The sequence below is a fragment of the Limulus polyphemus genome, unplaced genomic scaffold (genome assembly GCF_000517525.1).
Source record: "Limulus polyphemus unplaced genomic scaffold, Limulus_polyphemus-2.1.2 Scaffold588, whole genome shotgun sequence".
In the NCBI taxonomy this organism is placed as follows: domain Eukaryota; kingdom Metazoa; phylum Arthropoda; class Merostomata; order Xiphosura; family Limulidae; genus Limulus; species Limulus polyphemus.
This window is the reverse complement of record NW_013666198.1, coordinates 389,912-407,123: the sequence shown is the minus strand read 5'-3', so window position 1 is coordinate 407,123 and position 17,212 is coordinate 389,912. Positions and strand designations below refer to the sequence as shown.

General features: G+C 33.6%; 1 protein-coding gene across 1 annotated transcript in view; it reads right to left on the bottom strand.

Moving 5' to 3' along the window:
- Positions 1-9,884, bottom strand: part of LOC106459292 (HORMA domain-containing protein 1-like) — a 39,386-nt gene extending 29,502 nt beyond the window's left edge. The window contains exons 1-5 of the mRNA XM_013918903.2: positions 9,837-9,884; positions 7,484-7,628; positions 4,745-4,845; positions 4,021-4,041; positions 1,803-1,864 (exon numbers count right to left, since the gene is read on the bottom strand). Of these exons, the coding sequence (XP_013774357.2) occupies positions 1,803-1,864; positions 4,021-4,041; positions 4,745-4,845; positions 7,484-7,628; positions 9,837-9,884 (377 nt within the window). The remainder of the gene's footprint in view (positions 1-1,802; positions 1,865-4,020; positions 4,042-4,744; positions 4,846-7,483; positions 7,629-9,836) is intronic.
- Between the last annotated feature and the right edge of the window lie 7,328 nt (positions 9,885-17,212).

The following is a 17,212-nucleotide window of genomic DNA, read 5'->3' as shown; positions in this document are numbered from 1 at the left end:
CCTTTTGTCTGGGGCTGATTAAGTCCATGTCTAATATATCCTCCTTGTGTAAATAACAGTAAATCATACTTTAATGTATTTAATTCACTTTGAAATTTACTAATATTTTCAATTTGTGTGTGCTGGCTTTCTCTCAATTGTTGGAGTCTAGAAGAATCCTGTTTCTTTTCTTGTTCCAGTTGCCACTGGTGCTGGTTTTCCTGCCACTGTTGTAGTCTCTCTTCTTGTTTCTTTTTTTTCTCCTCCAACCACTGCTGTAACCTCTCTTCTTGTTTATTTTCTCGTTCTTCTTGTTTCTTTTCTTTTTCCTCCAACAACTGCTTTAATCTCTCTTCTTTATTTTGCTGTTCTAGCTGCCACTGGTGTTGGTTTTCCTGCCACTGCTGTAGTCTCTCTTCTTGTTTCTTTTCTTTCTCCTCGTTTCCATCTTTTTCTTTTCGGTCCCACTCTCTGACACCAATTTGTTAGGTATCTGCTCGTTTGTTAAATTCAGGTATAAATTCTTTCTGACGAACTTCAGCTAGGCCACGTATTTTGTTTTACTCACCATCATGCCCCAAGTTGAACAATAACGCGGCTTGGCTAACTAATGAATGAATATTTGCTGTAAAATTCTTATCAATGCTATAAGTGTAGCTACCAGTTTGGTCGCCAATTTTGATTTCAGTCCTTTAAGTCACACACTCAATCCTTTTTTTTTTCACACCTAAGGTGTTTTTGATTAGATTGGTGTTATCTTGTGTGTTATAGTTATTAATCAGAGATTTTGCAAGTGTTGTATTATTAAGCAGATTTTTTATACTTACGAGTCTTAAATAATGAAAAAGCTTGTGATAATTTACAAAACCATTTTTTCTCTATTTTTCCTAACTTTTTGTTTTAACGTTATACCTTTGAGTCAGAAGTTTGAAGTTTAGTTGTGTCGTTTACAAAAGTAGTGGCCAACCATTTTCGAATTGTATGTTTGTTATTTTCAACTTGTGTAAATCTTAATAAGTATCCTATTTTTGAAAGAATCCTGATATCAATGTTTCGATTATTATTTGTTTCGAATAAATGATTCGTTACAATTGGTGATTAGGTATTTTTGGCATGACATCTTTTCAATAATAGAGTGATAAATGCGCACGATAGTCGCCTATCATTAACTATCGTATAAAGATTTTGTAGAACTTAGATGTCGAAGTGTTTCTAAACAACGTACGATTTTCTTATCCTACCTCCACGATAAAAGCGAAAAGCTCTACCACAATAACGCCAATTATAAAGCAACAAGGCTATCGCGATATGCGCTGTAAATATATTAACAATTTTCTCCTTCGCAGCCATTCAATTTTCATATGAAATTATATTCATACAAGTAAATTATGATTATGGTTTCTAAACTTTTATACATAATTGATGATAGAAAATGTGCGATCGATTATCGTGCATAATAAATTATTTTTACGAAATTTAAATATTAAATTACAACTACAATTAGCCCCCAGTGGCACAGCGGTATGTCTGTGGACTTACAACGCTAAAATCCGGGTTTCGATACCCGTGGTGGGCAGAGCACAGATAGCCCATTGTGTAGCTTTGTGCTTAATTACAAACAAACAACTACAATTGTGCATTTTATCTAACAATATATCAGTGGCATAGCGGTATATCTGCGGATTTACAGCCTAAAAACCAGGTTTCGATACCCATGGTGGGCAAAGCATAGATAGCCCTTTGTGTAGCTTTGTGCTTAACTACAATCTAACTAACAAACAACATATTAATCAGAATTATTGATTTTAAAAGTAACAGCATACCATGTCATAGTTGTGTCAGTTTTATTATAACCAAATTTGAAAGTGTAGGCTTCAATAACATCCTGTAAAATAAATAAAAAACATAGAAATTCCAAAACATGATATTAAAATTCAACTAATGTTAGAATTACAGTTTTTTTCCTTTATTTAAACTAAAACTGGAGTTGGTTCAGCATATTTAGGTCTAATTGTTTTTAAAAAGATGAAATTCTGAAAAACTATTCAGTGAAAATATGTTTATTGTTTCTCTTAAAGTAGAATTACTTTTCGTAATGAAAAGTTTTAAAAGGAGATACATCAGAATATGTAATATTATTTACGTTTTTACAGCTTCTAAAAGAGTAAACTAAAGTTTGCTTATTCTTAACAATAAGTATGTATGTCTAATGATTTTGGTTAGACAAGATTAAGTTCTCAAAAACCATAGAATTTGGTAGAAACACATTTAATAGCTAATAAAAATTATATAAGGATATTCTAAAAAATTACTTACATCAGGCTTTTTAGGGTCAATGTAAATCTGCAATGAAAATTGCTGTTATTATTGGACTTGTGCGTTATAATTCACAGAAATATGAGTTTAAAAAAACATCCTGCTCAGCAGTTACTTGGGGAAAATACGAGAGTAGTATTCTTGACTATATACAATACAATATTAATTAAAAGTGTAATATGGCATTATACTGATAATGATTACAGGCTACACATAGTCTTTTGTGTTTGTAAAATGTACTAGATCTACAAATCACCCCCCCCCCCTAGAAACTTGTTTCTCAGAATAAGTTCTCTCCTTAGTATTTCAATTAACATATTGAAATTTTATCAGTGTTATCTCATCAACCTTATTTTTATTTCAGCTAATGGGACAAGTTAATAAGTGATCAATGAAGTCTTACAATTTAATAAAACATTTCACGGAAAATAAAATAGTTGATATTGTCTTTGAATTGTTTTTTGTTTTTACATCAATAACAGCGAGAATCTGAAGTGTATTAAGAATAATATGAAGGCAAATATTATGCAAACCAGTTTCAATAATCGAAAAGCATTTAAAGTAACCAGACTTATTCATCTATTTACTTTTATTTCTTTATGGTGAATATATACTAAATACATGAACTATGAAATGATAATTATATATCACATGATCTTAATGACATAGTCATTCGTGAATTGTCAGTCAGATAAAACTCTTTTGCCCAACAAATAATGAATATAAAATAAGCAGTTCACCCACCTAACCTGATTCAAATTGATGCCTGCACCTGTGGAGGGAAGATCAAAAGGTGTCGCCCAACGAGGATATCTTTGGAAGTTTGAGAGGTTATGTGACGTCATCACTCTATAGAGTGGTGCCAATGGGCGGATAGTTCCAATGTGCCACCAGGGGGCTGATTGTTTCACAAAGCGGCGTCAAAGGGATGCTTAATTCCCAAGTGTGTCGCTAGGAGTAGATAGTTTTTGGCCTATGTTTTACATTCTTGTCTACCTTCTGATGATTCTCTCACGAATCACACATCAAAACCTTGTGACATTCTTTAGAACTACCCACCTCTAACGACATTGGTGCTACTATTTGCCTAGCGGCACCCCAGGGTATGTCTGCAGACTTATAACGCTAGAAACCGGGTTTCGATACCCGTGGTGGGCAGAGTACAGATTGCCCAATGTGTAGTTTTGTGCATAAATTCAAACAAACAAACAATTTCCCTAGCGCCACTTTGTGGAACTATTAACGCTTGGAGACGGCAGAACCTTGTTTAAACGTTGTACATTTGCTGTTATGGTAAAATTATAGTAAAGTTTTTCTTCATTAACCATTCAAGCCGTCTCCAAGAATTATTAGTCTCAAAGTGGATTCCTCGTCATCGAATTTGTAGAACTATGATATCACGTCACCTCAACTACCTCAAAGAAAATCCCCCTACTGGACGATACGAGTTCTACACCAATACATACATAGCTTGCTAAGTTTATATTAGAACAAAAATTTTAACTTACATGGTATACTTTAGTTGCTTTTAGTACAACAGAATGACAGATATATCTTAATTACCTGTAAATAAGGCTGTAATTAAAGGTTTCATTATAGGGCCAGACACTACAGTGATTAAATTACAGTTTTCATTAATGAACCTTTTAAAAAAGTATATATATATATATAAATTGACACTTTAAATAATATATCTTGTGAAAAATAAGTGAAATCAGTACTTACCCCAATCATTAGTCGTCGTAGCTGAAACGTATAAAAAATTGTTAATTTTTTATAGTTTAAACAGAACAGAGAAATTAATATATCACCCTTACAATGTTTTCATTTCTTTATAAGATTGCTGTATACACTTCTGTAGGACAAGGTATTTTTACTTTCAAATTTTAAGCAACTGCACATTTGAAGGAATGTGCCATTACAATCAAGCATGAAGTATGTTACAAAATATGTTATTCCCTTTAAATGTTGATGGAGCTAGTATATAAAAGACACAAATTAATAATCAAGGTGAATTTTATGTACGTCTTCGGAAACCGAAAATGAATTTTCTTACTTACATAATGGCGTCGCCCTATTTACATACAAATGTAAATTTCTAATTTCAATAATTTAACTGTGAAATCTTGCAGGTAAAAATTTTAAATTGTGTGAAAGAATGGTAGCCTTTTGAAATAAGCTTTGATATAGAAAACTTAATAAAGCCTACTTTGTAAAGAAATCTGGAACATTATTATATATTGTTTCATTGGGAATTATTCATTGCTCAAGATCTAAGAAACCTAAAATTAGTTTTATGAACGCATTAACTTTTAGTTTATTTGTTAATTTACTCACGATTCAGAAAATACAGATTTTGTACTGGATATATATAATTTCTATTTAACAATATCTTAAATGACCATAACAAGTTGCATAAATATATATATATATCATAATTATTCCTCACATATTTTTTGTCCAAAGCATCAAAGCAGCCTCGAATCCATTTGATGACCTGACTAGCTCCAGGACAATCTTTACCTTCACTGAGAATCTTCAGCCGCAAGTCTTACATCAATAAGCAGATAACAGTTAAAGAAAAAAAAAATGCTAGTCAGAGATTTGTTCATTTAGTATAAACATAATCTGTTATTCAGAGCTTATGAATTTTCTTTTTACTAAAGGCTCAAATATATTTACCCTTAATTTTATGTACATAACGTCTTTAGGATTCATTTCAGATTTCACTATTTTCAGTTCTGAATGAGCTGAATCAACTTTTTATCTGTGGTTATAGAATCTACATAAAACGTAATTATATAATATATCACGTAAAAAATGCCCACTCTATCAAATTCAAACTTCATAGCGGACTTGTTTAATTTTCTTTTGGAAAATGTAATCGAAAGGTGAGAGAATGATCATTTTTTTTCCAAATTCACAACTTAAAAGTACCGAGAACAATGAATCAACTTTCTGAACAAATGTGCTTAGTGTGCTTGAGGTTAGCATGCTGGGCTGGGATAAGAGAATTCAAAGTTCAAGCCCATGATATGCTGAATACACTTCACACTTTTAGTTGTGTGACGTTATAAAAGTGACAATCAATTCCGCTTTTCTGTTAAGGTTTGTTTGTTTCAGCTCTGTTTATCGCGAAGTATCAAAAGCCAGATTTTAGCTTTGTAAGCCCGCAAACCTACTGCTGAGTGCTGACCTACCGGGGATATTCTGTTACGGGTAAGTGACCTGGTATAGCCAGGTGGTTAGGGCGCTCGACTCGCAATCTGAGGGTCGCGGGTTCGAATCCCCGTCCCACCAAACATGCTCGCCCTTTCACCGTGGGGGCGTTATAATGTGACAGTGAATCCCACTATTCGTTGGTAAAAGAGTAGCCCAAGAGTTGGCGGTGGGTGGTGATGACTAGCTGCCTTCCCTCTAGTCGTACACAGCTAAATTAGGGATGGCTAACGCAGATAGCCCTCGTGTAGCTTTGCAAGAAATTCCAAACAAACCAAACTGTTAAGGGTAATGATGTAGGCGGCAGTTAGTGCTGGTTGATTTTCCCCCTTCTGGGATCGGCTGTGCTTGTGGGAGTTAGACCAGGTCATTTAATCTTTGTGCTGCATAAGATGCCGTTCAGGTTGAAACTACCAAATGCGTAGCATATGTTTTGTTATTATATACACAGAGAGCTAAATGTTGGTCAAAGTGACCAAGAAAAGTCTGTCAAACAGTTGTTCGTACTGATTAACTTAGATTGGTCATCTTGGTCAGCCATATTGGTTGACTTGACCAATCAATTTAGTCAGTGCATGATGTAACATGTTAAAACTGAGCGACATATAGTTGTAGCATTTTAAAATTGTAACTGTGTAACATGTTAAAGGTATAACTGTGTAAAATATTAAAGTTGTGCCCATGTAACATGCTAAAGTTGTAACATGTTAAAGTTGTAACCGTGATACATGTTGAAGTAACTACATACATTTTTTATATGTAATATTTTAAAGTTGTAGCTGTGTAACACATGAAAGTTGTAACTGTCTAATATGTTAAGGTTATAACTGTGTCGTGTGTTAAAGTTGTAACATGTTAAATTTGTAACCATGTAAAGCGTTAAAGTTGTAACATTATAAAGTTGTTACTGTGTAATATTTCAAAACTGGTACTGTTTAACAGTTACAACTTTAACATGTGTCACGGTGTACTAAGTTTGTTTGGCCAAGTGAACTAATTTAGTTGGTGAAAATGGCCAACGTAAGTTAATAAGTACACGGACAACTGTTTGACCAACATTTTCTCTGTTACTTTGACCAACATTTGGTTCTTTGTGATATATAGGTGCTTGCATACAAGCAAGAAAAGAAACAATATGTTGCAGTGCTAAGAAAAAAATAATCTAAATTAATTACTAGATGCTTATAGAGAACTCTAATTTTACTGGCTCAAGTGTTCAGTGATGAAACTTACCATACCTATTTCTACGATATTTAAAGTACATAGTTTACAATTTGTTTTTTGTTTTTTTTTCAAAAGAAAACTACAAAGCACAACACCATTCCCATTTTGACATCGAAACGAACTAAATATAGTGCAGTAGTCTAAGCTGCTATTATTCCTAGAATAAAACAGCAAATTCTAGCATATTACCTTTTTAGGTCGATTATTGGGTATCAGGGTTTGAGCCCAATGAGGCAAATTATAACAAGGAACATTAGAACTCATCTAGTTATCTTCTCATGACATTAAGATAGCTGCCTATCCTCTAGTCTTTCACTGTTAAATTAGGGACTGCTAGCCTTCGTGTAGCTTTGCGCGAAATTCAAAACGAACCAATCAATACGTCAAGTACATGATAAAACAAAATTTATTTTCAATGAATACTAATAAAAGTAGGGATTGACGTCAGATAACCTTTATTAAGGTTTGTTTTTTGTTGTATCTCTTATAATGCACGTACTAATGTATGAGGACAGCCAGCTTCAAACAAGTATTTAAAAATTATTTTCAACTATACTTTTTTCTCACTATAAAAATAATAACTGTGGCGCATATAATACGCCAAATAAACGACTGAAGTTTTATCCTGTATATAAGAACACAACATAATCTGTTTTATATATATATATATATTTCTTATCTTAATTAAACAATTGTATTGTTTTTTCAAAAATTACAAGAATAAAATAGCGGAAGAAGAAAATACCTTCAAGTACTCTGTTTCCAAATTCATATTCAGGAAGAATTGCTCTTAGATACATGATGTTTGACACAGAAATTGCGAGCAGTTTCTTTATGAAAAGGTTTGACTGAACTTCAGTTACTTGCTCTTTGGGAAATGTAGCATTCCACTAATGAAGACGTATAGATAGCTTCATATTTGTTTTCTTATCAGAGAAATATTCTAAAATTCACTTAAATAACTAAAATAAGTATATGAACTGCATTTTCTAATTATATTTAGAAAAAAACACATTTCTATATTAATAAAAATTTTATTTTCCATATTGTATTTTCTTTTAATCTGAAGTGTACTAATATTTTATCCAATGTGGTACTTAGCATGAAAACCCAAATAGACTAGAGATACGGATCTTAGAATTCATAACGATGATAATAAATATACTGAATCATCCTTACGTGTGGTATATATGAGACATGCTCAATTACTTTAGACATCCTCACAACTACCAAATATTTGTTAACCGTAACATGATCAACATACTATGTCATAAACGCAAATGCAGCATTTTAACATACTAATACATATTGTGAGGGCTTTGATAACTTTATTACCTATTTGGACTTCAGTTTTGTAGATTTATTTCTACTCTTTAGAAATGTCTTATAAAAGAAAATAAGACAATTTAAAAATAATATAAATCGATTTTACAGAATAACCAATATGAAAACCGAAACATTTTTTTTAATAGAAAAATAATAAAAAAGAACTAAATCAGACTTTATGAAAATATGACTTATAACGAAAGCAAACATAAAAAAACGTGTTAATCAAGCCTGTTATTTTAAACTGTGTGACGCTCGTTTAGCCAGTTAATTTATGCGTTTCAGAGAATGAAGTTCCGTTAATTTAAAAATCGTTTTTTGCTGTTTTACAGTTTTCTCTTAAGAAATTCAACACCTCTATGAAGCATAAACAGACTGCTGAAAACAGCAGTAAGGCTATAATTCATTTGATATAAATAATTGTAGGTATTAGAGTACTGACGTAATATTTTTCCAAGTTATAACTCATACTCTGATTCTTACCTACATTATATACTGACATTTAGTATAACTTTCTCGTCAAAATTTCGCCAACAAATTCACTTTCGAAAATTATAAGATAAATTATGTCACCTCAATAACTTCTCAACAGTTACATGTAGTTATTAACTTAAATACATTGTATGAAAATTTGACAGCTTTATATATATATATATAGCAAGCATGTTTAGCTATAGATTCGGCCCAAGAGTTGGCGGTGGGTGGTGATGACTAGCTGCCTTCCCTCTAGTCTTACACTGCTAAATTAGGGACGGCTAGCGCAGATAGCCCCCGTGTAGCTGTGCGCGAAATTCAAAACAAACAAACAAGCAATAGATTCGTCTCATATAGATTTAAGGAAAGCACTTAACAACATATTCAAAACGAAATATATAATAGTACGAGACTGGCTTATTAAGTCCATTTGTTATACTATTTTCATTGTTTAATAATTTATGAATAGAAGTTGTATGAGTTATTTAACTTTATATCAAAACGATTTAGAATACACACAGCCGATGTAAAGTCGCGATGGAACGTCATACAATAGAAATACATTGTGACATTGTTTTGTTTTTCGTATGTAGTGTAGTGCCACCGAAAATTAATTGGTTTTGGGAAGGGTTTGTAACAGCCCTTTCCGATACATAATACTCATACACGCAGGTCAGAAATCGTGTTCAGATCGAGGACTTAGAATTTCCAAAACGGAAATATTCTTCTACTTAATGGCATTGGAAAATAAAGGAATATGAATTACCTTGGGAACCAAGACCATAAAAAAAAAGAGACCTGCAATAAGCCATACCTCAGCCACGGTAAGTAGAGTGCGGAGTCTTGTAACAGATTAGAACCCATGAAAATAAAGGTAAGTGGCAAAAGCCGTCCACTTGTTAAAGGCAACAGTACGCAATATAATCAAGAAAGATCTCCGTCTGGAAAAGCGACACAATTCAGGCTACAGAATCGATTTAATATAACGTGTTCAACCTCTGTATAATTCATATGTGACATTGGTAGAGTGTATTAAATATGAGAATTTCACATCTTCAAATATGAAGTATTCTGATGACAGCGCGACAGTGACAGTGCACAGATAAATCAAATGTTTGAATAAATTCGTCAATTTATAATATTTAAAAACAAAAACAGCAACGGTTAAAAAAAATAATGTTTATATTTCAAATAAATTATTTGGTCAGAGTCAAGCGCTACTAATTTTACGTATAAATCCCAATTTTTTAATGAAAACTTAGTAAATAAATTATAATTTTATTGAAAATTTCACTTACGCTGGAAGTCTTTTCCTTTGGTCGAAGCATCTGAGATATGCACGCCATTTTTCTTCAGAAAAAATAGTTATCATAAACTCTTTTTTATTTAAATGGGAAAAGTACAAGAAAAAATGCAAATATAGACTAAAATAGCTTTTTATTGCTAGGTTTATCTACAATTGACCTAAATTTCATGTGTGGTACCTTTAATCAATTATATGGTGCGTCTGCCATTACGATAGTAAAAGAAAACGCACGTCTCTAATGACAACAATATCGATCCTTTGTCTACATTTCTTAAATTGCTATTTACTTTAAGAATCGGCAATGGATAGTGAAAAGAAGTACAAAAAAAAAAAAAAAGCCGGAGAGATTTTAATAATCGCTGGAAACTACATTTATAGAAAGAATCAAGGACAAGAATGTGCCTGTTTAATCCTTTATACATTTCAGGTCATGCTGTCTGAAGAAATAGTTAAGCTCAAATGAATAAAAGCAATAAACATGAAAACATTTCCAGAAAAAGTGTAAGTTTGCTCGGAACATTTTATTGTCGGTACGCCGACTGGAAGAAATCTATTCCATAAACTTAAATTGGGATGTGAGAAAAAGGCAACGTCTGATCGACGAAAGCTACAGAGACAAGAAGGTGAAGTAAAAAACAAACAAACGAGCCTCTTATACAATTTCAATTGTGTATAGTTTAGAGCTGAAACTTTTATTTACAGTTGTATCTTTAACGTTAAAAAGTGGCAATAATGATGACTTAGTAACCATGTCTTTATATTGGCTCTATATTTCTTTTAGTTCCTCGGTTCCATGTTGCAGACTCATCAGCACATGCTATACCCGTCTAATTATCTGTAATTGCGTGTTCAACTTTCCATAGAACTGCTCCTACGTGACTGTACGAGTGTCCATACATGAGCACCATCCTTTTAAAATAGTCCCATCTTGTTTACAACGAGCATACAAGCATACACTTCATTTATAATGGTTGGAGACGACTTGAATGGGTATTGAAGAAAAAATTTAATGCAAGTTTAACATAACAGCAAATGTACAACGTTTCGACAAGGGTTTGTCATCATCAGGTACCCATTCAAGCCGTCTCCAACCATTATTAGTCTCAAAGTGGGTTCCTCGTCATCGAATTTGAATATACTTCATTTGCTTTTGATATATCTTGTGAGGTACGGACGTCTGCTTTCAAATGAATGTTATTATTTTCATATGTTTGGTGCAAAATTAGATCGACGTTACTACTTTGGAAGTAGTTGAAACTCTGCAAGCTTTTAAAGTTTTTCATCTCCTGACCATCGACTATCTTTGATTACATCAGATAGTTGTAAATATCGCCATATATAACATTTGCCCAATTTCTCATATCATCGATCCTTAGTAATTTTGTTTACGTCTGGTGGTTTTGAATAATCACTATCTGATTCCATTTCGGTAAAAAATAAACAATTTGTTTATAGTATGTCAGTTTGTTTAGGTTTTCTTTCACTACTGCAATGGCGCCGGTAACATTATCGCCAACTAGCGGCTGCACCTAAAAGTAAGGGCGATAATTGAAAAAACGTGTCTATATGCATAACATAAAATAATCTAGATAACAAGAGTAAGCAGTTGAGTCACATTTGCAAATTGGGATCAGATCTGAAAATGTGTTATTCTGAGTAATACTAAAGTAATGGTTAAGTTTATGTTGGAGAGTTTTAATTAAAATAAAATGATTAAATTCCTGATTCTACACTAAAGATTCATAGAGTAATGAGCCAATTCATAAGATTACTGGTAATGGAAAATTCAGTGTTAGACCGCCTAACATAATCTTAACATTTAATATATTGATTAGCTTTACAGTGCAGAAGTGTTTTAAGCAATTGAAAGTGCAAGGTTTCAGCCCATAAGAGCGAGCCATCTACAATTAACAACAAATTCAAAGTGAGATGGTTATTCTCAGCACTGCACCTGTTGAATTATAAGTATTTAACAAAGGTAGCAAAAATTACTAAAAATGCAGTGTGGAATTATTTGGATTATAACTAGAGAGACAGAGTTCTGGGATAGTGGTTCAAAGAAAGTTTTAAAGTTTGATCAATATACCTTATGCAATGTTTACTCCCTTTAAATCAGTTTGACTTTGTAGAATTTGAATGTTGTTTTGTGCAGGAAGTGGTCAACAGAATGGACAATAATGTGAAAGTGGACGAGAAGACAAAGATCTACCATGCTAATCTGTTGAAGAGGTACTTTGAGAGGAAAGAAGACATAATGTACACTGCTATTGAAGCACAGATGGACATAGTAGGTGTAGGTGGAAACAGAAGACAGTGACTTTGTCATAGAAGATGAAACCTACTAGACCTAAGACTGTTGAGTGTAGATGAAATGTACAAAGACATCAACATCAGTGAAGAACTGACTGGCGAGCAGAAGAAATAGTTAAAAGATCTACTGTGCCAGTACATAGACTTCACAGGTAGACTAGGCAAGATAGACCTTGTGCAACACAAGATAGAGACCAGTCAAGGTGAAGCCCTACCAGATGCCCTGTACAATGAAAGACCTGATCAAGCAGAAAGTCAAGGCAGTGTTAGAAGCTGGATCATCGAGCCTTTGGTAATCGTGAAGAAGAGGGATGGTCAAACTGCTTCTGCAGTTATTTCTACAATGAAAGACCTGATCAAGCAGAAAGCCAAGGCAGTGTTAGAAGCTGAATCATCGAGCCTTTGGTAATCGTAAAGAAGAGGGATGGCTCAAACTGCTTCTGCATAGATTTCTGGAAGCTGAACCTCGTGACAAAGTTTGACTCAGATCCTATGGATAACCAAGAGGCTATTACGGCAAAACTAGATAAAGCCAAGTTCCTTTCCAAGATCGACCTCAATAAAGGTTATTGGCAGATCCAGATGGAAACAGTCTAAAAAGACTTTGTGACACCAGTTAATGTGCATGTTAATAGTTCAAGAGGATGCCCTTTGGATTAGCCAACTCAGCAGTGACATTCAATTGCATGATGAGGAAGATGTTGCATAAAACCATCAACATCGAGCATTACGTGGATGAAATTCTAACCCACACAGCCAGAGGGGAAGACCATCTATAGAAACTCAGAGAGCTGTTTGGATGATTGAGGGCAGCAGGACTGAACATCAGACAATCTGAGTGCTACATTGGTTATTCTGTGTTGGACACTAGGTGGGTGACTGACAGATAGCCATGGAAAAGGAGAAGCTAACCTGCATACAAGATGCACCAGCTCCGACGACCGAGCAGCAAGTTATATCCTTCCTGGTGTTAGCGGGATACTACAGAAAGCTCATCCCAAACTACACTGAAGTCGCTGCACTACTGATGGACCTGACCAACAAAGGCCAACCCAACAAGTTGAAGTGGGAGCAACCACAGCTTTAGATTGCTGTCAAGTGTGTGCATATATATGTATATATATACGTGTGTCGAAAAATTAATTTAAAAGAAGAAAGATATAGATAGATACAAACTGGGTGATCGTGAGTTTAGCTATAAAGAGTGTATAATGGCGACTTTTAAAGTGTAATAATCGCAGATTGTTCTGTAGTAACAGAGTAGAGAAGAGTAATTCGTCTTGTCAATTGGATTCTAAAAGTAAATGAACAATCCTATGTGGACTTTTCGTGTAAAACAGAATTATCTAAAGCTATGGATACAACTGTGGTAGCCACCAGCGTAACATAATTGAATTTATCACTGATTGTATTATGATAACAGAGTACACAAGAAGAATTCATTTTGTCAATTGGGTTCTAAAGTAAGTGAACCAGCCCGTATGAACTTTTTTGACAAAAAGAGAATTATTTAAAGCTCTGAATTCAACTGTGTAACAAACATTTATATATCTTTGACTTGTTTTAAAACAAGTGGACTGTGTGCTGTTTGTTTATCGTTGAAATTTATCGCCAACAAGTCACAGACATCTACTGCAAAGAATCGCGGCCCCATAAAACCTGACATGTTATTTTAGTTTTATGATTTAATTTCTTCAAGAATTGAAAAAAAAACAAGATATACTTTTATCCTGTTTTCAGAGGTACTGTATGGCGAAAAGATTCAAGCAAGAAAGATGCCAAACTTGTAGTTGAAAAGGGAATAACTAGACTTATGAAAAAAAAAATTAAGAGTTTTATGTGCCTTTGGTAAACTATAGTTTCGGTGTTCTACTTTGCTACACTGTAACCAATTACGTATTTGTTGACTAATGCAGTGCTCTTTTTGTAGTTTCTTTAAACACAATTCATCTGCTTCTCATATAGATTTAAATGATATCATTTTTTTTTTACGAGCTACCTAAAGCTTCTATTATTAATGTGATGTTTTGACTTTTATTGAGTACGATGGTTGTATCCCCTTTGTCAGCCTTGTGTTGGGCTCTTTTCTTGTTAAGTAATTATTTCCATTCTTTTTTGTTGTTATTGTTATCGTTATTTAAAGCAGATTTAACATTGGTTTATTTGTTTAAAACTTTCCGTGATTTGGTAGATGATGATATTAGTTTCGTGCCCCGGTAGGACAGCGGGAAATCTCTAGATTTACGCCGCCTAAGAGCAGCCGTTCGATTCCCGCTGGTGGATATAGTAGTTAACGTGGTTTTGCTCTAAAACAAATAAACACAAACTTAAAAAATGCGAATATTTCTCTACCAATTCATATGAACAATCAAATAATAACAACAACGTTTTTGATTTTGGCAGGAATTTACTTTGAATGACGTTAGGGACTTTGAATTTAGGTTCATCTCTGTTTTGTCACTAGGATACAAGTTTTCACTTAGGTCTCCGTTTGAATTTTTTTTTTTATATTTCAGGTTTGCTTTGTTTTCTTGCATATGATTATATTTCCCACCTATGTTGAATACTTATAATTCAACATGTTCACTGCCAAGAATAACAGTTACTTTACTCTTTGAATTTGAAATTGTTGATAACCAAACTGTGCCTGAAGATGGCCCGCACCTATAGGTTAAAACATTGCGGTCTTAGCTAATTTAAAAAAAAACAAAATTTTCACAGTAAGGCTCATCATGATATTATATCGAATAAACCAGCGGGTTCCTCATTTCTTAACTCTAATCTTCATATGTTTATCTTAGTTTCAGTATTTGACTAAGCTACGTGTACGCCTAATCTGTAACGGTTATTACCAATAAAACTCAACGTTACACTTAACATTAACAGTGGCAGTTAATTGTAACCACTGCTCTTGACTTGGTATTACTGTTAGTAAGCCTAAGTACTTATTAATGATTAAACTTGGTCTAACTGTAACTAATTTATTCTAAGTATACATTTTATCTGGTTCTGTTAAAACACACAAACACATACATAAATTATAAGTGATATATTAGTTTGTGTGTTAACCTCATCGTTAAGACAAACGTTAAGCTTTACTACTTATAGGCTATACTGTAGTGAATCTTTAACAGTTATCTTAGACATTTTAGGTATGAGGCTAAAATTAATTCATTAGCAAACTTTGTAAGTCTGAGACCCACTCAGAGGCCCAGGCCACTTCTACCTTTTGAGGCCACTGGCTATAATAAAATAAAATGCTGACACATGAAAACAAAATAAGACAGCATTAGCCCAAAAAGAAAAGTGAAACATAATTTGAATATTTAATTTGTATTTATAATTTACAGCTCTAAGTTGAGAGTATGCATCACACTTTGGTGTGATTGGGAGGCACATAAAAACAAGTCGCGAAATTTAACAAATGCTAAATGCTTTGGCTTAACGTCAATGATAAAGTCAGGTTTATGTCAGGCCTAATTTAAATAACTACGTAATTAGACAGTTTAAGTCTTGGAAATTCGTTGAAAATAAATTTCAAAACACTAAATTTCTAAATTTAAAAGTGCGAAAGTTGACAAATATTAGAAACCGGTAGGCTTAACATTTGTGATAAAAATCACGTTAAAGGCAGATGTTAACTGCGATAACTTTGGGTCTGGCGTATAGTTTACACATAAAGCTCACTGGTACAGTGTTAGTGGTATATGCTAAAAGTTAGGCCCTAGCTTTGCTGTTTACTTAGTACTAGTAGTACAGGTCTACTTTACAAATAAAATATGTTAAGAGTGTATGTATATCAACAAATTTAATAGTCAGCCATTTATTTAGCCACAAAATAAGCCCTACTTCTTATAAAGACTGGGAAAATGCTTACTATTTTCTACGTTTTAAAATTCTACTCTTACCTATAACACTACGGTAAGCTTATACAGCCTATTAAAACTAGTATCTAAACCTATTGTCTTTATCCAACGACTTGTAATAAATCGTCTGCATTTATTTAGCGCCCTCTTCATGGTGATTGTTTTAGTAAAAATATTCATAAAAAGTTACTGGTTAAACTCTGAAAAGTGGCGAGGACATTAGAAACTAATAGGCCTAAAATTTGTGACAGCTACAAATATTATTTTTTCCAACACTGTACTGAATATATAATTAGTATTTCAAAGATTTTTTTTGCTTCTCATCGTCGGCCTAAGAGACAAAATCTGGTACTGAAGTAAAGGCTTATTGAGCAGTGATTTGTGAAAATATAAGATAAATCTGAAATGTTATTTTTACACCATCTGATATTGAATTCGCAATGAACAAATGAAGAGGAATTTGGAGAAAATATATCTGTAGTGGTATTTAAGATATATTACCTGTGTACATGCAGTGTTAAGGTAGGCCCAATAGAAATCAGTTCCAGTACGAGAACCGTGGGACCGGTTGTAGAAATAGTGGCACTCTTAATAAAACTTCTACGTTCCCACAAAAATTGTATGTAGTATACATAAGTTAGGTGATGATACAAAAAATAAATCGATGTCATGTATTCATAAATCATAATTTGCAAATTGTAAGCTTATTAAAGTTATTCCATTATGTCGGCCCGGTATGGCCAGGTGGTTAGGATGCTCGACTCGCAGTCTGCGGGTCGCGGGTTTGAATCCCCCGTCACACCAAACATGCTCGCCCTTTTAGCCGTGGAGGCGTTATTATGTGACAGTCAATCCCACCATTCGTTGGTAAAAGAGTAGCCCAAGAGTTGGCGGTAGGTGGTGCCTTCCCTCTAGCCTTACACTGCTAAATTAGGGACGGCTAGCGCAGATAGCCCTCGTGTAGCTTTGTGGGAAAAACAAAAACAAACAAACAAAACAAACATCCATTATGTCAATTTCAAAATGTAGCACAAATTCTTTTTCGCTGAAAGGTAGATATGTGTTCTTTATTCTATAACTTATATTCATTTTAAACATTTACTGAAGCTGTACAAAGGCTAAAACCAAAGTTGTATGTGTTGATATAGTGTCGGATCATCAAGAAATTAATGTCGCGTTTTGGAGCATTTTC